Source organism: Ailuropoda melanoleuca, chromosome 13 (assembly GCF_002007445.2).
Source record: "Ailuropoda melanoleuca isolate Jingjing chromosome 13, ASM200744v2, whole genome shotgun sequence".
NCBI classification, from domain to species: Eukaryota; Metazoa; Chordata; class Mammalia; order Carnivora; family Ursidae; genus Ailuropoda; species Ailuropoda melanoleuca.
Window position 1 is genome coordinate 72,479,784 of NC_048230.1, and position 21,094 is coordinate 72,500,877.

The 21,094-nt window shown below is 54.4% G+C and overlaps 1 protein-coding gene across 2 annotated transcripts in view; it reads right to left on the reverse strand.

The window, feature by feature from the left end:
* Positions 1–626: 626 nt before the first annotated feature.
* Positions 627–21,094, reverse strand: part of ANGPT4 (angiopoietin 4) — a 45,544-nt gene continuing 25,076 nt past the window's right edge. The window contains exons 3-9 of one of the 2 annotated variants that reach the window (XM_019806117.2): positions 20,196–20,317; positions 16,510–16,742; positions 14,142–14,257; positions 11,846–11,947; positions 10,191–10,357; positions 5,689–5,819; positions 627–4,803 (exon numbers count right to left, since the gene is read on the reverse strand). In XM_019806117.2, coding sequence (XP_019661676.2) covers positions 4,643–4,803; positions 5,689–5,819; positions 10,191–10,357; positions 11,846–11,947; positions 14,142–14,257; positions 16,510–16,742; positions 20,196–20,317 — 1,032 coding nt within the window. In that variant the 3' untranslated portion in view covers positions 627–4,642. The remainder of the gene's footprint in view (positions 4,804–5,688; positions 5,820–10,190; positions 10,358–11,845; positions 11,948–14,141; positions 14,258–16,509; positions 16,743–20,195; positions 20,318–21,094) is intronic. The other variant, XM_034641680.1, reaches the window with a different exon arrangement.

The window sequence follows — 21,094 nt, forward strand, 5'->3', positions numbered from 1 at the left end:
CTCTTGGGAGACTGCTGGGATATTCTGAGCAAAAGATGACTCCGGGGTAAAGAGGGTATGTGCTGGAGGGGAAGCGATGCTGGATGGCCTGTTTCCCTTCCTGCCAGGTGCAAAATGGCACCTTTGGTTGCAGCCCCCTGGGCTGGAGAGGGAAGCTGTGATTGAGGATGGCAGAGCGGCCCACCAGCCATGACTGCTCAGCTCCAGACTTACAGGGAAGAAAAATATTTAACCCACTGAATTTTGGGGTCTTCTTGTTACAGCAGCTCAGCTTGTACCCTAAGTCACTGTGTGACTGTGGACAAGGCACATGACTTCTCTGAGCCTCTGTTTCCACATCTGTAAAATGGGGTAATACTGGAACCCATTCGGATTCAGAGATGGTCCATGTAAACTAGCACAGAGGAGGCCTACAGCCATGCCCCGTGTTCCCTCCACGTCCCCTTGGTTGACCCTGTGGAGGAAACACTCCCAACCTCCCATTTAGCCCAAGGGCAAGTCCCTTATTTTTTCTTCCTCCTTCTGACGCCCCCACTGGCACCCAGTGTAGGGCAGTGCACACAATAAGGCCCTTGACTCAGTTTTACAAACTAAAAGTTTTGGTTTGGGCCAGCCTCTCTCTCTAGCCTGTTAAGTTCTGTGAGCACAGGACTGTCTTGTTTGCTCCATCCCCATCACCCACTGGCCTTGACCCAGGCAGATCTTCAACACATACTTGCTCTGTGCATGAATGCACGCACGCAGGAATGAATGCATGAGTGAATGTTCCAGGCCTGGATGGCCACCATCACCTGGAATCTGCGTGATTCCCCTGTGAGCTGGCCCCCAGGCTCCCCAGTGTGCAGACGGGGAAAGGGAGGCTCTGAGAGTCCTGACGGGGTAGGGCAGGAACGTGTCAGGTGCTAAAGGCCTTTGGACTTCCCTGATCTCAGGACCCATGAGAACCTCTGCTATGCAACCCCTCATTCATCTAACACAAGGAAGTAACACACTTATGCTGGACACGGCCTGGACTAGACCCCACTCTCCCAAGCGCTGCCCCATCAAAAGATGCTGCTGTTGCCAAGGCAACGCTCTTAGCTTTTGGAAACATCTTTAAATGGGAGAGGGGAAGGCTCCCACAGACCCCAGGGAGAGAAAAATCTTGAAAATGGGGTCCAATCCCCCCAGCCAGCAAGACAGACCATCCTGATGCTGGCTGCTCCCTTACTTCCTGCAAAGGGCCACCTTTGACCTCAGCCATGGCTCTGGGGTGTGCACAGTGACTCTCTGCCTCAGTGTGGGATCTGCTGTTGCTGGGGACACACACAGAACTTAGGAACAATGTGATCAGGTGTCTGTGGTAAAGGCAGACTGGTCTTGGAGAGCTTTCCAGAAATTTCCTTCTGTCCTTGAAATAAGTAGAGGGGACCTTACTCCAGTATTCTTGTGGTTGGTGCCAAGATGCCCCAGAGAGGCCTGCACGAGGAAGGCAGCTCATAGATGCAAGACTGGCTGTGCCACCTTGGATGAAACCCTTGCCCTCTCTGAGCTCTAATTTCTCCATCACTACAATGGGGAGAACACTGGTCTGGTGCAGGGCGAGGTGACAAGGATTCTGCATGGGAACCTGCAGAGTCAGGTACCCCAGAAGCCAGTTCCTATGCTTAGGGGCCCCAAGGAGATCCATCCAGGGCCAAGGCCACACCAGCCATGTCCCCACAGGGGCCTTGTGCTGCCCAGAGTCCTTCCACTGGTCTTGTCCACAGCTTCGGTGGCTCAGCATCACTGTCTGGGGGCTTATGGAGGTCAGCAGCTGCTCTGTCCTGATTGCATGGTTGGGAAACAGAGGCTCAGAGAGGGCCAGGGACTCTGCTCCAGGGACACAGCCAGGACCATGAACCGGGGTCTGACATCCCTGGACAGGTCACAGCTGTGTCCTTCATAGTTTGGGGCAACTCCGGGGTGAGCTGGAGCCTGGGGCCCGGCCTTGGGGGTGAGGAGGCTGGGAAGGGGGCAGAGATGGGGAGAAGGGAAATGGGAGTTGGAAAGATGAAAGGAAGTAAAGTGATCGCCAGTCTGGAAATAGTGCCTGGAAACTGCTAGTCCACGCGACTTGGGGACTGACCCCACCCTTTTCCAGGCATGATCAGGTGGCCCAGGTCTCGTCAATCAGACGCACAGATTAAGTGCAGAGATGGGCACAGGAGGACCAGTCCCAGCTGGAGAAAATCATGCCTTTGCTGGAATCACAGGGACAGGGGACTCTCTGACTTAGGGATCCTCAGCGGGGAGGACACGAGCCCAGGGCTGCTGGAGCCACCTGTCAGGAGAAAACCTGGCCAAGAGTAAAGTCAACAGGATGGATGCAGGGCTGAGAGGTGAAGAGGGATATCAGTTGAGCCCCTGGATCTAACCGTGCCTGAATCCACCCCTAGACTTCCTGGTATGTGAGTCAATCCGTTCCTTACGATCGGGTTTTTATACCTCGTGCTGGAGAGTCCTGGCATGGAGGAGGAAGGAGGGTAGGAAGGAAGGAAGAATATTTAAGAACAGGCATCTGAGGGTAACCCAAATCAGCTTCTCAGCCTTTTCTAGAAGACGAGTACAGACCGGGATTTGGGCCTCACCCCACCCAGTGGAGTCTGTTTCTGGGGTTCCTAGCTCCATCTTCATTTCTTCTCCAGTGCACACCTGGCCGATGAGCTCTGTGGTACAAACGTAAATGCCACGGATTCGAAATCAAATGCTCACCTTACCTGGGTCCAGAAGAAGGGAGGCATTGTACTTGGGGGTGAATTTCCTCACCCCGCTTTCCTCTTTGGGAATTAACCTTTATTAGGCACCTGCTCATGCTGAGCCCTGTTACAAAGCTGACATACAGGGTTTCGTCGCCTCCTGCCACGGCCCAGCCAGGAGGGCGCATCATCTCCGTTTCACAGACAAGGCAACTGAGGCCTTGAGAGGCTGTGCCACCGGCCTCCAGTCCAGGAGCTGGAGCCAGTCTGTGCAATCGCAGAGCCCCGCCCACAGCACGACTGGGCACACAGTAGATGCTAAATAAAGGCCTGTGAGCAAAGGCTGTGTGAGGCCATGTGGGCCTTCCGGGCAGCACCCTGCCCCTCAGTACTTTCCCCTCCTGCCTGAAAGGCCACCATTGGCGACCCCATCCTTTGGTCTTTTCAAAGAGATCGGCGTTAATCTGTGCTGGCTTTGCTCAGGGGACTGGCTGAGGCGGGACTCAAGGACATGTGGGAAAAGGTGGTCCATTTCCACCACCCCAGCCTCATCCAGAAGAAAACCTCCTGAAGACAGAGGCGTACCCTAGTGGGAGAGTAGGTTGGTCTCGGTTGGTCTGGGTGTTGGCTGAAGATGGCAGGAATGTGCGGGCCTTATCAGGACCGAGGAAGGTGACAGTGATGGGGGTGGGTGGCAGAAGGGCTGTGGCCCCTGTCTGACCCTGTCCTCCGAAGGAAGCTCGTGGGGAGCCCCTGGTCTCCCAGACCCAGGCCAAGGCCGGCTCTGCCCCACGCTCCCACCTCCCTCGAACCCCAGCGGCAGCATCACTGTTGGATCAGGTGGGAGGAGAGGGCTAGGGTCCTGGCTTGGAGGCTGGAAGGATCTGAAAGTGGCATTCTGCCCAAGGCAGAGTGGACAGTCCCCAACACTCCCTGAACTTGAGCCAAAGTGAGCTAGGGTTACAAGGAGTGCTGAGAGGGTAGCCTCCAGGTGGAGATCTGGCTTCCTGAGGCCAGAAGGAGCTTGGCAGGACCCCAGCCCATAGCAGACTGGAAACTTAGTTCTAGACCCTTCTTCAGGGGTGGCGTGTGTCTTCTTTAAACCAAAGCTTCTTCCAGTTGTTTTTAGAGGCTGTTTGAGACTATCACTGTGTCTCTTGTAGCTAGAAAGGGTGAGTGCGGATGGGGGTGGGGAGATGGGACTCCTTCTCGTCACACTTAACCAACTTTTTCCAAGGGCATCTGCAGCCCCGAGATGTTCTGGGATAAAGAGGGCCTATTTTCAAATAAGGACACTTGGAGAAAGTGGACCACTCTAACCTCTTCACAGGCAGTCAAAAAGCATATGACCTCACTAAAGACTCTGATAAGTCCTGCAGGTAAGAATGCCCGTTCATATTGATTTAACCTGGTGTTTCCCTCCCTCACTTGACCTTAGGTACTTTTCGAGGAGAGCCTGAGTTATTCTCTCTGGAACACATTCTAGGACACGCTGGGGGTAAAGAAATCCTTGTTAGATCTTCTGGAGCCCCCAAAAGACCAGGTCAGAGCTCCAGACGCTGGGGCCTAGGAGGGGTGGACTGTTAGTCATGTATTTCTTGGAGGACCTACATGAAGTCAATTCTCAGCTCATTCAGGGTATTGTGACCCTCAAGCTGGCAGGGGACCCATGCAGGAGACAGAAGGGAAGAGGACAGAGGGGTACTGTAGAGGGAGGAGCCCCCCATTACCCACCATTTCACAAGTTGAGGGGAGCAGGGAGGCAGCTGACCCTCTGACTCCTGGGCAAGGAGGGCTGGCTCAGGGGACCCAGGGTATCCAGGACAACGCCCTGGCACTGTGTCCTGTGTTTGGGGTCCAGCTTGTCCAGGGGATACTGAGTCCCGGCTTGTCCTCCAGGTCCCGCCTCCAGGCGCAGCTGCTTCTCAGATGCCCACGGGGCGCACCATCATGCGCGTGGCCCGCAGCGAGTAGCTGGGGCCCTGGAAGTAGTGCCAGCGGATGCCGTTGAGCTTGCGCGCGTGGTGGCGAGCTGGGTAGTAGATACCGTTGAGGTTGGAGAGGCCGCAGGCATCAAACCACCATCCTGGTGGAGGGAGAGGAAGAGGCTTGGGGAGGCGGGGGCCAGCCAGTGGGGTGAGGGCAGCCCCCCACCCCCGGGGACTAATCAGGGCTGCTGCCTCCTCCGGGAGGCCAGCTCACAGGAGATGGGGCCGAGTGGAATGGGCGTGGGGGCGGCAGGGAGACGCCCAGGCCCTCTGCTCAGCCTGCAGACTCTGGAGGGTGGTACCTCGATGGACCCCAAGCTCGTGTCTGTCTCTCTGCGGGGCTCCGTCTGATGTCTCTGTCTCTCTTTGGTCTCTGTTTCCCTGCCTTTCCTGGTCTGTCTCTCGCATACTGTGTCCATCTGTCTTTTTCCATCTCCCCCTCTGGACTTCTGTCCCCAAGGAGCTCTCTGTGTCCACTGCTCTGTGTCTCTATGTCCTGCTGGCCTTCTCATCTCCATCTCTCCCTGTCTCTGTGTCTCCCACTCACACCATCTCCCTCTCTCTGACCTCTGTCCCTCCCCAGGAACACTACTGGAGCCAGGGTTGGTGGGGAGCTGCCCCTCTGTTCTCCTGCCCAGATCTCCCCATCCTGGTCCTGCTTGGCTGGGGGGAGCAGATTCTCAGGCCTGGGGTTGGGACTGATCAGGCACTGGACCCCACCTTCAGTGCTCCCCTAGTCCAGTCTCAGAGGAAGATCAGTGGTGCCTGTGTTAGGATGAGGAGAGAACCGGAAGGAACCTCAAGAACTCAGTGGGGGAAGGGATGCGGGGGGTGCTGCCAGGCCAGCCCATGGGTGGGTGAGACCCCGACCTGTACCCTCTTCCCGACAGCACCTGGCCGCATGAGACCTGGGTGGGGAGGTAAAGGGGGTGTCCAGCCAGGTGAACCTGTGGGCCAGTGGGGCTTCAGGCCCCCACACCCACCTCCGGACAGCATCTGGGCACACTTGCAGAGACAGTTGTCATTGTCTGCGTCACGGGTGCTGAAGTTGGTGCCTTGCAGGACCAGGCTGCTCTGGCGCCCTGCTGAACCGCTGTACCCACTCAGAGAAAGCCTGGAGGCCACCCGGAGGTGGTGATGGGAGATCACAGTCCAGAGTTAGGTCGGGGCTGGTTGAAGAACGACCATCCCCCCCTTCAAGAGGATTCGTCCTAGGCTGGGGCTCCCCTCCATTTGTTCTGGAGGGGGCGCCCCAGCCTAGGGTGCTTGGGTTGTCCCTGCCCCTGGATTGCCCTCCCTGCTTGCTGCCTCCCAGGGACAGAGCACTCACTGAACCCGAGTCTTGGACAGGAATGAGAAGGATCAAAATACTACTACTAATAATGAGGACAATGGCTAACATTTTTTTGAGCACCTACTGTGTGCTGGGCATTTTGTGGCTTAGCTCCTGTTCCTGGCATCCTCAAACACCCTAGTATTTCCATCTTACAGATGAAGAAACAGATTCTGAGAGCCAAGAGAGGCTGCCGCAAGCCTCAGAATGGAAGAGGGTGAGAGCCAGATCCCAGCCCATGGTGGCCTGCCTTGGGAGCTGTGTGCATTTTGCGCCCCAGCTGACCACCCTGCAACCCCAGCCCACCACCTCCAGGAAGCCTTCCCTGACCACACCAGCCCACATGGATCTGTGCCCCGGGGCACCCCCAGCTCTGTGACTTGCACATCTGCAGCCAGCTGGGGAGGGTTTCTATTTCTCTGCCAGGCTATGGGATCCTGGTGGGCACGGGCAAGGCTGTGTGGTGATTATGACCCTGAGCTCTGGGGACAGAATGCCTGGATTTGAATACCAGCCAGCTCGCCAGCGGCATGACCTTGGGCAGACTGCTTCACCCGCCAGCTTCAGTTTCTCCTTCTGTTAAAATGGTAATGACAGTAATGTTATCCGTGACGACCTTGTTCGTTATTGTGATCCGAGGCCTTCGGTGTGCGAGGAACGCAGAGCGGTGAGGGCCCGCGGTAGACACTCATCACATGTTGGCAGTTGTCCCCGCGTTCCTGCCCTAGACACACGGCCACCACGGACTCTGGCCCAGCCTGACTGGAGAGGGTGTTGGGTGCTTGTAGCCCTGGCAGCTGAGGTGGGGACCTGCTTTGGGAAAAATTAAGAGGGTCCTACGGGTGGAGAACAATGGACCCCAGAGGCAGCCAGGGCAGCTCAGGGCAGCTCTGGTTCCCCCAGGGCAGGGCCTGGGAGATGCTGCTGGTGGGAAAGAGGGAATGTGGGGCCTGGGCGTGTGGCGTGTGGCCTGGCTCAGCCCCTGCACCTCCCACCATGGGCCCTGCCAGTCTGTAGTGAGGCAGGGGCATGGCTCGCAGGGTCCAGGTGCCCTAACTGTGCCCTTAAACATGCGGCCTGGGGCTTGCATGACTGGTGTCGCAGCCCCCCTGTAGAGGGGCCCAGCTGGCCAGGAGCTCCCAGGGGTGGGGACAGGCAGGTTCGCCCACTGAGTCCTATAGTCCTGGCTTCTCTTTGTGGCCATTAGGGCTCCCCTTGAGGTTTCAGTGATGTCAGTTCAAGGTCAGGCTTGGGGCTCAAGCTGAGGTTTGGGGTGACGTTCAGTCTGAGGTGTGTGGAATCAGGGCTAGACAAAGCCGATGGGTCTCACGAGGTCATTCCAGCAGCGCTGGCCTCCCTAACTGTCTCCAAGTCTTCAGCTCGGGCTCTGCCTCTCTTCCCCTCCCCTGTGGGAGCCAGAATGGGGATCTTGTGACCTCTAGAGAATTCTCAAGTCGGGGACCAGGAAGCCCCGTGGGACCCATCGTTCAGATGCACTTTGAACATGTTCATGGCTCAAGCCCGGGGATGTCAAACACACACGTCTCTGGGTATTCCCAAGCTAGGCACACAAGGTGCGTTTTCCACGTGTCTGTGGATCTGTGGGTGGGGTCTGTGTGTCTACAGGTGCGAGCATTTGTGTGTTTGGAGTTTGTGCAGCAAGATCCTTGGCCAGTCCCGGCATGTGCTCTAGCACCTGTCCCTGTGCCTGGATGACATGTGTGTTACCTGGGAAGAACCTCTGCGTGTGTCTGGGTGTGTGTCTGTGCTCGTTCGCGTAGCTGTGCACTTGTGCTATTCTGTGCACTCCGTAGGCCCAAGCACGTCCCCCCGAGGGGTGGTGAGCCCCTCCGCGTGGGCATGTGTGTCTGTGCACCCCCCAGGTTCCCCTGCGTGTACCTGTGTAGATCCCTCGCCCGTATGCAGCTCTGGCTGTGTGGGCACCACTGGCGGGCACGCGCGGTGTCTGCGTGTGCCCGTGCCTGTCCGTGTCTCTTCTCCTCCCTCCCTGTGGGCCTCTTGCTCTTGCAGGCTAATGTGCGTGCTTCAGCCAGGCTCCAGAAGGCCTCCACGATTGTTTCTGACACATAGGAGTGCCCCTCCTGCCCCTGACGCCCAGGCCCCAGGGCTGACTGGGCTTCCCTGTGGGGATGCTCCCCATCTCACCGGCCGGCCCACTTTATGACGGGGACACCGGGGCCAGCGTCTGTTCTGTCACCCTCTCCTTGGCCCTTCTCTGGCAGGTTCCAGGTCTGTGTCTTCCAGGATCTCCACCCCCAGGCTCCTGAGCTTTTCCTGAACGAGCAGGGATTCTTCCTTATGATCTTGATAGAGACTTGCTCGGGTTTGGGGCATCTGTGGCCAGCGGCATGTAACTCTCTGTCTGCCTTTTTCCCAAACATCCCCTCTGCCTGGGATGCCCTTCCTATTCTCTCTTTGTCTGGAGGATGCCTACCCTTTATAGGCCTTACCTCCTCCAGGGAGTCCTCCCTATTTGCATGAGCATCTCTATGCCCCTGCGCTTTTCCCATAGGCAGCTACTGTCTTCCCAGGAGTGTGGGATTGCCTGTGCGTATGCTCACCCCCAGACACACAGGGCACCCTGGACTGTGAACCAGACACTGGGGATAGGAACAGCAGTGAACTCACACAGAGCAGGCCCACCAAGCGCGTGAAGAGCTGCCTTGGGGACAGCAATTATCATATTATTTGCTGAGCATTTACTAAGTGCCAGGTACTGTGTTAATGCTCTATGCGCAGTATCTCATTTGAGCTTCGTAACACGTTGAATAAGGTAGGTGGACCCAAGGCACCCATTTTACAGATGAGAAGGTGGAGGTACTTCTTCAGGGTCCGTCAGGGAGATAGGGATGGAGTCAGGACTTAAGCCTTAGCTTTGGTGGCTTAAATAGGAGTCAGAGGGTGTTATGGTGACTCACTGGTGAGCTTGAGGAGTAAAGAGGGCATCCAGCTAAGCCCTGGCTAGCCCAGACCCAAGACATGGTTCATTCAGCTCTGAACCTTGCAGTTTAAGAGGACTGTAATCAGATTGGGGTGGGTCCCATAGGGAGGATGTCAGGACAACTTAGCTGGAGGATCGAGGGACATTTAATAAGAAGAGAGAGGGGTGGGGCACATCATTGAAAAGCTCCCCGAGATGGAATTAGACATAAAGTGTATAAAGACAGAGAGCCACCGGAGATTCTTTTGGAGGAAGTGACCTTCCTGTCAGTGGAGGTATTCCAGCCTGGCTGGACGATGACCATGGCTGTGGAAGAGATTCTAGCATCATGGGAAGACCCAGATGGCACATGAGGTCCTCTGCAGACCTGTGAGTGTGAGTGTATGACTTCAATTCTGTCCTGTTCAAAGACAGCCAGGGCCCAGTCTTATCTCCAAGAACCTTGAGTTTCTCAGAGAGGCAACATCATGTAGTGGAGACACCCTGAGTTTTGGTAGCTGACGGATCGGAGTTCAACTCCAAGCTCTACCTAACTTGTAACTCTAGGCAGGGGACTTAAGCTCTGTGGCTGCTTCCACATCGCTGAAGTAGGTACAACAGTGCTTACCTCAGAGTGTTGGAGGAGGGTTAAATGGAGGAATATGCCGGGAACATAGTAGGTACTCAAGAAATGCTCTTTTTAGAGACCTAAGAACCACGCCAAGGGAGGTGTGAGAGACCTTGATGATTTTACATGATACTCATATTTAAGCCCATCCTGCAGTTAAGAAGCAGGGGTACAGAGAAGCGAAAACCTTGACTTGCCCGAGTTCACAAGGCGAGCTGGCACAGAGCCAGAATGAGCTCAGGTTCCCTGATTCCCTGCCAGGGACCTTTCCACCTCACCCCACAGCACGGGACAGCCTGGACTCCCTGCTCTGGGCCTCAGTAATATGGCTAACTCGGGGTGACTGACCTTAGAAGGCCCTTTCCTGCTCCTGGGCCGGCAGCGTCAGCGACATGCTCTCCACCCCACCCAGTGGCTAGGACGTGCTGAGTGTTAAACAGCCGCCTCCAGATCCCGTGACGTGTGCCCAAATGGGGGACAGATGGTAGACACAGGAGACGCCCAGGGACTGACCCCTGGTGCAGACTCTACCGCCACTAGCCCGGGACCCTGGCCCGCCCACCAGCCTGGGCCCCGAGCCCACCTGTATAGCTGCCCCTCGCTGCCCAGCTGGAAATGCTCATACTGGGCGTAGGCCTCGTTGCCCTCCCAGTCTTGCAGCTCCACACGCAGAGAGTAGGCAGCCCTGCTGGTGAGCTGGTGCACGACCTCGTTGCCCAACCAGTGCTCCCCGGCCAGGTCGCCGAAGCCCTGCGGAGAGTGAAGGGTAGGGGTGGGTGTCATGCTGCGATGGGAGGCTGCACCCCTGGCTGAGGAGCTGGGCTGGGCCAGGCTCCAGGGCCACTTAATCCAAAACCACTTTGCCTAATGATTAAGTCCATAAAGGACAGTGTAGGCAGGCCTAGGGATGGGAGTTCCCCACCTCCTGGGGCAAAAGGATGAAGACTTTTCTAAGTCTAAAATTCTGTTAAAAATAATTGAAATCACATTTCTATGGAGTTTAAGAACAAGCAAAATGAATCTGTGGTGATAGAAGTCAGAATAGCAACTACCTTTGGGGGGAGTATGGACTGGGACACACGGAGGCACTGGGGGGCACAGGGAGGGCTTCTGTGGTGCCAGCAGTGTTGTAAACCTAGCTTTGAATGATGATCACATGGGTGAATACCTATGTGAAAATCCACTGAATATCTTAGGCCTAAGACTTGTGTACTTAGCGGGATGTCTGTCGAACCTCAATAAAAAATTAAAGATTTTAATCAGCTGCATAAATTGTACAGCAAACTTTGTTCAGTGACATGGCAGCTGCTGCAAGATTTCAGCAACATAGAAATGCAAAGCTGAGCACGTTAGGTGTCACCAGTGTCCCAGGGTGAGGAGAAACCGACGGCCACTGCCAGAGTAACAATTCAGCACCAAGGACAGGGGCACACCTAAGCCCCACTACCCATTTTAGTCATGGTCGCTGCTGATCAGCCTAATGATTAATATTCAGGGCTCTTGTGTATTTCTGAGTCTGAGTATCCTCTTTCTTTTTTTGCCATTTCAGTAATTGTTTAAAATCCAACTGGCTCAAGAACACTCCTATCTTAATTTGGTTTTTTTTTTTTTTAAGTATTTATCAAATGAACAGTAAGCAGACACAACTAATGATATCATTGCATTTCCACGTATCTTGTTCTATTTCTTTTGCTTGTGGAAACTTTAAGAGCTTTTAAGTCAGCTTGCCAAAAATCCTTTATTCAAAATATAACTAAAAGATTGGAAGACAATCCAACATTACATCTCGTCTTGTTAAACGCATGGGGTCTTTGAGCCAGCAATTCCATGTTAAAGAATCTCTCCTGCAGATGTGATTAGATTAATGTGTGCAAAGACAAGGACATTCATTTAAGCAATGCAGCCAGGGGTGGGCAGGGGAGATTATTTCCTCTGCTCCATTTTTTGTATTCTTAAAAAAAGTTTAAGCAATATGTATATATAATCTTTCCATAAATAAAAAAATGAAGTTAAACTTGTATTCTTAGGATATGTGTCAGAACTTGCAAAAAGAAGTTTCGGTTTCCGGTGATGGAGTCCCTGACTGAATGTGCCCTGGGAAAGTCTGTTTGAAGGTGGTTGGTTTTAGTGGGTTGATTTTTTTCTTGGAAGGGTTGAGGGCAAACCCGTGCCCTGTCTATGATCCGCCTGCTCCAGGTTTCAGGGCTGAAGAGCCGTTTCCTGGGGCAGCAGTGTTACCTGTTTGTAATCTCTCCAGTTCCTCTGGAAGTTCACACTGCCATTCTCCCGGTGCTGGATAAGAGTCCACCCGCCTCCATTGGCCTCCATGTCACAGAACACCTGGAAGGAATTGGGTGGTGGTGGGGGAGGGAATTGGAAGCCCCTGGAAGCTGTCAGAAGCAGGTCTGGGCCAGTCCAATTTTGATTTGGCCAACATTCTCACAGAGCAACAAGTGAGCCTGGTGGTTAAGGGTGTCGGAAATATCCAGGTTCATACTTCCCACTTACTGTCATCATTTCTCTAAAGTGTTGGGCAAGTGGTGCCCCCTCAGAGCCTTCCTTTCCTCATTCATAAAATGCAAAGTTTAGCCTCAGTTTCTCACCTGCAAATTGGCTTGATGTGAGAACTATGTAAGCTGAGCCATCTAAAGAACAGAGCCTGCTCATACCAGGAACTCACTAAGGGGAGGCTTTTCCCTTGCTGTTATTGTGAGGTTGTGTAAGGATTAAAAGCCAAGAGATGTGACACGCTTGGCACACAGTGTAGACTCAGGAAATGTTATTACGTTCAGCAGACATGTTTTCTGAGCACCTGCTATGTACAAAGCTCCATCCAAGGCACAGGGGATGCCAATCTGGATAAGACAGAAAGAGTCTTTCTCTCAAAGAGCTCGCCATCCATCATAATCTCCTCTTTCAGCCTAATCTTTGTTCACATATCATTTTTCCAGCCAGTTCAGTATATGTTCAGTGTTCAGTGAGGACACACTTGGTCCCTGGTCCCATACTAGATGACAGAGACAAATCAGAAATAAATCAAGCCTCAGGGCTGGCTTGGGCTGGAAAGGGTATGATAGGGTAGCCAGACAATTGATTATGAACATTTGGGTAGCTACAAGAAGAGCTCCTAAGAAGGAGTCACTGGGCAACCCTGGGAGGCTTCTCAGAGGAGGTAGCATTAGAACAGGGCCTTGGCATGTGCCTGACAGGCAGACAAGGGGAATGGCACCTCCAGTGGAGGAAGCAGCTCTGACAAGGTAAAGGCCAGCTCAGGGAGAGAAGACAGTGGCATTTGTTGTGGAATTAGCAGAGGGTGCAGGAAGGGAAACTGAGGTCCAGAGAGAAGGGACTTGCTCAAGGCAAGCAAGACTGAAGTAAAGCAGAGGTATGATTCCAGAACTTTGGCCTCCCAGAATTCCACCATAGCTGAATTGACTTAATTTCATGTAGGGTATTTACTTAAAAAGTCATGTCCTTTTAAAAACCGTAAATACTTAGATTAACTGTATTTTGAAAGGAAATCTTACCAGTATCATAAATTGAAAACTCTAACACTCACTTTTATTCAGGTAATTATAAAAATAAATACAAAGAAAACGTGCAATTCTGGGTAGAAAGTGAGGGCCTGATGTCTGCGTCAATGGAGGAGTGGAGCAGGTGTGTGCGAAGCGTTAAAGACGGTCTGGAGACAAACCGATATAGGAATGCAAAGGAAATCGAACAGGGAATTAGGAGTTGTGAAGACTGGCTAGTTGTTCCCCATACTCTTTCACTTCTGGGCCTGGCCCCCAAACCCTCCCTCCTGATAGCCACGCTCTCCCTTGACCCCTCATCTAACTGATAACGGGTTCTCAAAGCCGAGGGCAACCTTGGAAACCCTCACTGGAGATGGTGGGGTCTCTATCAGCCCTGGTCCCTAATTTCCCACACGGAGCAGAGCCCCACACCTGCATTCAACCGGAGTATATGTTAATTAGAAATAAACTTCTTTTGGGGCGCCTGGGTGGCTCAGTTAGTTAAGCGTCTGCCTTTGGCTCAGGTCATGATCCCAGGGTCCTGGGATTGAGTCCTGCATCGGGCTCCCTGCTCAGTAGGGAGCCTGCTTCTCCCTCTCACCTGCTGCTCCCCCTGCTTGTGGTCTCTATCTCTCTGACAAATAAATAAAATCTAAAAAAAAAAAAAGAAAGAAAGAAAGAAAGAAAGAAAGAAAGAAAGAAAGAAAGAAAGAAACTTCTCTGTGTTAAGCCCCTGGATTTTCAGGGTTGATTTACTGAATCGGCTAGCATTACCTTACACAACACGGAACTGTTTTCTGCCATTCCAACTGAAAGCATATCTGGAGAAGCTGCAGCAGAAGGATACACCCCAACTCCAGGAACTTTTGCTTTACCCCTACATTCGGACCTCTGGTCACCCCACCTTCTCTGATATCTCAGATGTTGGACAAGGCCTGAAGCTGATGAGGGGTGGCCTGCCAGGGACGCCCTCGGCTCAACACCCTCGGATAGCCTCAGCCCCCAGGCGGTCCCCTAACCTTCCTGGGCTCCGTCATATTGGCCACATGGATGGTGTAGATGCCACTGACATTGGCCCCGAAGCGCTGGATCTCTGCACAGTCCTGGAACACCTGCTCAGCTGCCCTCACAGAGGCTGCAATGGGACAAAGCAAAAGCAATTGGAGGTAAGTGAAGGAGAGAGGGAGGGGCCGGGTGTGCACACTTCCTGCTGGCTTCTGGGCTGGGAGGTGCCGGGGGTAGGGAGAGGTATCAGACCGGAAGGTTTCCTAGAGGAGGTGACTGTGAGCTGGGATCTGGATAAGGAGCAGGTGCCACCTAGGAGAAGGGGAAATTGTTCCAGGCAGAGGGAACAGCAAGTGCAAGGGCTCCAAGGTGGGAACAGTCCTGGTGTGTGCAGAGGACAGTGCAGTGAGGGGAAGTGGTGGAGGCCAAGGAGGGAAATGACCCGCCACCCATGAGAGCAAAGCTGAGAGGCCAGAGAGAGCTCTGGCTGTCTGATGAACTTGACAGAAGTAGGGCAAAGCTGGCACGGGCAGGGTCACCAAAGAAGGAGCGATGAGGCTGAGTTTCCGCAGGGGCCAGGTCAGCCTTGCAGGCCAGGATGAGGAGCCCAGGCTGTGCCGAAGAGGAATGCTCTGGCCAGAATGTGGAACAGGGACTGGAGGGGATGAGACTCAAAGCAGGAAGGCCAAGGATGAGGCTGCTAGAGTCTTCCAGGAGAGGTAGTTGGGGTCTGAACTCCAAGGAGGTCTTGCCCCCCTTTTATAGACCAGGAAACCAAGGCCCAGGAGTAAGGTAACTGACTCAAGGGCCCATAGCTGGGGGCACGGGCAGAGCCTTCCCACTCTCTAGGTCATCCGAAGACGTCCTTAGAGCCTTGGGCCAGACGCACAACTCCAGTGCCCTTCTCTGGTGACATGGGGCAAGAGGGACTGGGTGTTGGGGCAAAAAGTGCCTGAGGCAAGGTGCCCAACGCAGCCTCCTCCCCAGACTGGTGAGCAGACCCTGGGTCACAGCTGGAGCCTGGGCTAGCGGTGAGTCTGTGTGGAGAGGCCTTGGGCCGGGGCCTGCATCTGGGGCTGAGCTACAATACACCCACACATGGGACTCATTTAGGCAGCTTCCCTGCCAGGGCTACACACAAGCCAGTGATGGGTTTGGGTCACTCTGTATCTCATGGTTTGGAAGGTATCCACTTGTCCTGCCTGCGGCTTCCTTGGGGCCTCAAATCCCTTAACCCAGCAGGGCCTGCCCGACTTAGACAGAGCCGTGGTGCCATCCTCTGGCCCCAAATCGCTGCCAGCCATAGTGCCTGAACCCATCACTATTGCCTGATTCCCTGTGCCTTAAAGGCTTCCCAGCCTCCTGCTATGACGATCCAGCAGGAGTAGAAATCTCTTTCTCTCACCCAGCCATTCTCCACTGCCTGGTTCCAATTGAGCTCCCTAAAACATAGTCCCACTGGGTGCAAAACCGTCATGTGGCTCCTGGCTATCCCCAGGTTCATGTGCTTTTTCCTCGGCACAGCCTTTCAGGCCTTCTGTGGCCTGGAAATTTCAAGAACACTGCTAGCACATAGTGGCACATAGTAGGTATTCAAAAATATGCGTTTCCTCCTTCTTCCCTTGGAGACCCAGAGAAGGGCAGGTGAGTGTTTTTGCAAGACTATGCTGTCCACTGCTGCATCCCCAGCACCCGGCACTGGGCCTGGCACACAGTGGGTGCTCAATAAGGGTTTTGCTGACTGAGTGTTTGAAGCCAAAACCAGCAATGCCTTGGCCACCCCAAGTGGGCCCCACCAGAAGGAGTCAGTGAGAGTTGGGGAGAGGGACCCAGGCATTGTTCTCCCTTCTCAGAAGCTAGGACCAAAGATGCTTCCTCACTTCTGTTTGGCCCTCCTGGGCTTAGGGACAAGGGCGACAGGGTGAGAGAAGTCCTTGGGGAATGGTGAGTCCAACCTCTCCATTCTATAGATAAGGAAACTGAGGCCGGAGGAGGGGTGGGGCAAGTCTGAGCAAGGGAGATGGAGCATGTGGATCCTGGAACCCAAACTGGTCAGTCTGGGCTTGTGGCATCCTTATTAGCCTCACTTCCGTTAAACGGATGGGGAAACTGAGGCCAATAGAGGGACGGGGACATGCCCAAGGTCACTCAGGGAGTCAGGGGTAGAGTCTGGATTGGTTCCTCCCGGGACTCTCGGGACTCTCGTCCTCACCATTATTATTGTTTGTTGTTATTTGTTTTACAGGTGTTGGGAGAGGGGCCGCCCCCCCCTCCAGTGGCTTCCCAGGTGGGGGGGGGGCGAGCGAGCCGCAAGGGTAAGCGGGGTCTCCCTCCCCTCCCCTGCCCTCCTCCCGCACCGCGCCAGGCGCCCCGCTCGCTCACCCGGGCCCTGGGCCACTACTCGCACCAGACGCTGCACCGACTCCAGCAGCTGGTGCTGCTGGCGCTGCAGGAGACTGGAGTTGCTGCTGGCAGCGCGCAGGCTGCGCTCTAGGCCGGCGAGGGCGCCGCTCTGACGGCCCAGAAGACGCCGCAGCCGCTCCTTCTCGCCGCGGAGGGAAGCCAGCTCCGCCTGCTGCTGCGTCTCCAGGGCCTGCACCCGTGTCTCCAGCGCGCTGCGGGGCGGGGGGTGCACGCGTCAGCCCGCTGTCCCCGCCGCGCAGACACACTCGCGCGCTAGCCCCTGGGGCCTGGGGGGCACCCCGCGAAACAGATCCACGCCGAGGCTCAGAGAGATAGAGCGTCCTGCCCGGGGTTGCACAGCTTGGGGATGGGGAACGTGCCCACCGGTGGCAGAGAGTGAGAAGAGGAGGAGAGAGATACCCCGCTCGGGAGAAAGATGGATTGGGGTGCACAGAAGAAAGAGGTGCGGGTGGGAGGACTTGCCGGCAGCCAGGAAATCGTTACAAATCCCCAGTATGCCTGCCCTTTGACCTAGCAGTCCGCTCTCAGAAGATAACCTCCAGGGAGCAGGCTGGAGAGTGCCCCTTGGGGGACTGGTTATACTAGAGAAAAGCGAAACAGCTTAATGTCCAAAAGCTAGAGCTGGCTGAGTCTGTTTTCTTTCCGTGTCCCTGGAAATGTTTTGGAACCGCGAAGAGCAAGGAGGCAGAGCGCATTTGCACGGAATTGGAAGGATGCCCGGGACGTGGAGACAACTGTGCCGGCACCTCGATGCCTCCAGTCCAGTCGCACGTGTGCGAAGACAACAAGAGAAAGAAAAAATGGAGCGGGAACCGGTGAGCTGATAGGAAAGGCATGGAAAGACACGTGGAAGGACACGGAGCTGCCTGAGCTCATAGAGAAAGTGAGAGACAATTCGCTAAGTGGGGCTCCTCTTTCCCAGCGGGTCCCAGAGGAGGGAGACGCGGAGGGAGGAAGACGGAGGCGGCTGGAGGGAACCCGCTTTCCCTTTCGTTTTATAGGTCTCTGTTGTCTGGTGATATAATAAACACGGAGCATGTTTGTCATAGAGTTTTTTTTTTTTTTTTGTAGAGTTTTAGAAAAAGCAAAAAGCTTTTGACTCAACTCTTCCACTTTGGCATCTTATCCTGGCTTGCTCCGGCGTGTGTGCAAGGAGGTATGGGGACATTGTTGGGGGCTTCGTGTTGAACAGGAGTAAGAGACAGGAAACAACCTTAATACCCATTAATTGGGGGCTGGGGATATAAGTGTGGGCACAGCCATAGGGTGGAACACGAAGCAGTTAGAGAAAAGAGTGGGCAAGTGTGTTGTGCAATTATGGAACAGTTTCCAGGATACTTGGAAAAAAGAGGGGCAGAAGAGCCGTACGCTGCATTTGGGTTCAAGAAGGGCAAAAAGAGGCCTAGGCACACATATTTGTTTACATACTCATAGGAAACCCTCAAATGTCAGCTGATGCTGGGGGATAAGGATTTCTGTCTATGTGTTCACTTCTGTAACCCCGGTGTGTAGAACAGTGTCTCACATGTGGTTAAGAGCTCAAAAAACAATGATTGGTTGAATGAATGGAAGAGGACAAGAAGCTAGGAAGAGGGGTTACCTCTGCTGTGGGTGGGGCGTGGCTGATGGATTGGATAGGAAAGAGACATTCTCTGATCTATGAGGTTATGCCGACCCATTCTCCAGACTAGAACAACAAGTCTAGTCAGGGCAGTAGGAATTTCCCCTGAGCCCCGAATTCTGCCGGAGGAAGAGAAAAAATTGGGGTACACTCGGATTCTAGAATTTTAGCTATCTCCATGGGCCAAGTGCTTACTGAGGACATCCTCCGTCTTCACTGACTTCAAGGCACCTGGTGCCAATTCAGGCTGTTCCTGTCCCTGCCCTCCCCCATCTCGGGGTGGGAGCATAACAATAAGAGGGTGGACAAACTATCATTAGCTGCCCGCAGATCAGAGGGAGCTGGGTGGACCTGATGGCCTTATCTTGACCCAGTGCCTGAGCAACAATAACACCCCCCCACACACACAGGCCCCTGGCCGCTTCAGTGTGTAGGTTTTGCCTCCTCCAGCACCCTGACCTTGACAGTTTTCCTCCACTCAGCTCGAAACGAAGATGAAGTCAGCCTCGATGTCCATTTCTCTGCCTTATCTGTACCCCATGACTCTTTTATTCTTTGTAATTTGCAGGGTGTTCCTCCCAAGGGTATTTGCTTACAAATGCGGAGACTCTCAGCCAGTATAGACAAGAAGCTGGCAATGTGGTTGCTTCTGGGAGAGGGAATCAGTGGACAAGATCTGATTTACTTATTTACAAATAAGTAAATCAAATAAAAATTTACAGGGTGAGGGGCGCCTGGGTGGCACAGCGGTTAAGCGTCTGCCTTCGGCTCGGGGCATGATCCCGGCGTTATGGGATCGGAGCCCCATATCAGGTTCCTCCGCTGTGAGCCTGCTTCTTCCTCTCCCACTCCTCCTGCTTGTGTTCCCTCTCTCACTGGCTGTCTCTATCTCTGTCGAATGGGTAAATAAAATCTTTTTAAAAAAAATCACATACTTAGGCCCCCAAGTATGTGATAATTTGTAAAAAAAAAAAAAAATTTACAGGGTGAATTGTACAGCATGTAAACTATAGCTCAATAAAGCTGTTAAAAATTTCTAAAACAAAGGAAGGAAGAAAGGAAGGAGAAGGAAAGGAAAAAAAAAAGAAAGAATGGAGGAAGAATCAGGGTGTCCCGAGACCCTGGGNCTGCTTCTTCCTCTCCCACTCCCCCTGCTTGTGTTCCCTCTCTCACTGGCTGTCTCTATCTCTGTCGAATGGGTAAATAAAATCTTTTAAAAAAAAATCACATACTTAGGCCCCCAAGTATGTGATAATTTGTAAAAAAAAAAAAAAATTTACAGGGTGAATTGTACAGCATGTAAACTATAGCTCAATAAAGCTGTTAAAAATTTCTAAAACAAAGGAAGGAAGAAAGGAAGGAGAAGGAAAGGAAAAAAAAAAGAAAGAATGGAGGAAGAATCAGGGTGTCCCGAGACCCTGGGGAAATGTCTGTCTCCTGTCTCCACCCAGGGGTGCCTGTCTGGCCCCCAGCCCAGCCCCACGGTCCACCTTCCCTCCCAGCTTGAGTCTGGACTCCAGCCCTGGTTTCAGTCCTTACCCCCAGCTCTGCCTCCACCCGAGCCCCCCAAATGGTCCCTCCCTTCAGTCCTAATCTGGGGCCCCAGCTCTAGCCCCGGCCCCTGTCCCAGGCACTAACCCAAATCCTGCTTCCAACCCTGGTGCCAGCCCCAGCCCCAGCCCAGTCCTGGCTCTGGTGTCCCCCCTGGGTCCCACCCCACTTGGGTCCCAGGCTGGCCCTCGCCCCCAGCCCCAGCCCGGTGCCAGGGTGCCAGCGCCCACCTGTTGCGGCCCTGCAGCCTGTGGAGCTCATGGCCCTGCAGTAGCAGCTGCTTCTCCAGCTTGTTGGTGGACAGCGAGGTCTCTANCACTAACCCAAATCCTGCTTCCAACCCTGGTGCCAGCCCCAGCCCCAGCCCAGTCCTGGCTCTGGTGTCCCCCCTGGGTCCCACCCCACTTGGGTCCCAGGCTGGCCCTCGCCCCCAGCCCCAGCCCCAGCCCGGTGCCAGGGTGCCAGCGCCCACCTGTTGCGGCCCTGCAGCCTGTGGAGCTCATGGCCCTGCAGTAGCAGCTGCTTCTCCAGCTTGTTGGTGGACAGCGAGGTCTCTAGCAGCTGGATCTCCATGCGGGATGTCTGGTTCAGGACCTGTCCCAGCAAATAGGAGGGGGAAGGGGGCGACGCAGGCCCTGCAGAAGCCCCGCCTGGCAGCCGCCCGCCTGCCCAGGGGCTCTGCCATTCCAGCAATGTTGACCTATTTCCATCCTCCCAGCAGTTCGTTCCTATAGTCGTTCATTCCTTTATTCATTCCTTACTCACTCACTCAGTCACTCACAGCTCAGCTGAGTTTATGGTCTGCCTCCTGAATTTGCTCTTCCCAGTCACCGCACACAGCAGGTGCCACTTCTTCGGCCGCTCGGGGCCCCAGGAGGAGCCTGCCTTGACCAGCCCCTCCCGCTCCAATCCAATCTACCAGCAGGTCCTGTCAGATCCGGCTTCCAAATGGGCACCTGACCACTCTCCACTCCCCGCCACAGGCCCACCCTGGTCTTGGTCTCCGTCATCTCTTGCCCTGTGTCCTGTGCTACCCTCCTCACAGGGCTCCCTGCCCCCACCCTTGTCCCCTACAATCCTTCCTCTGCTGAGCCGTCCAAGGCAGCCTTTTAAAATGCGGCCCATCTGCTCAGAATCTCCCTGTGGCTCCCACTACATGCAGTGGAAAAGTTCCAGTCCTCATCATGGCCTGCAACGCCCTGCGATGTCCTCTGTCCCCATGGCCTCTGTGAACCCTTGCCCACCCCTCTCCCCCTGGTCGCTCCGGCTGCACTGACCTCCTGGATGTTCCTGGAGCTTGCCAGCACGGTCCCGCTGCTGGGCCTTTGCACATGCTGTTCTCCCTGTTCTGGAAGGCCCTCCTGGTGAGTC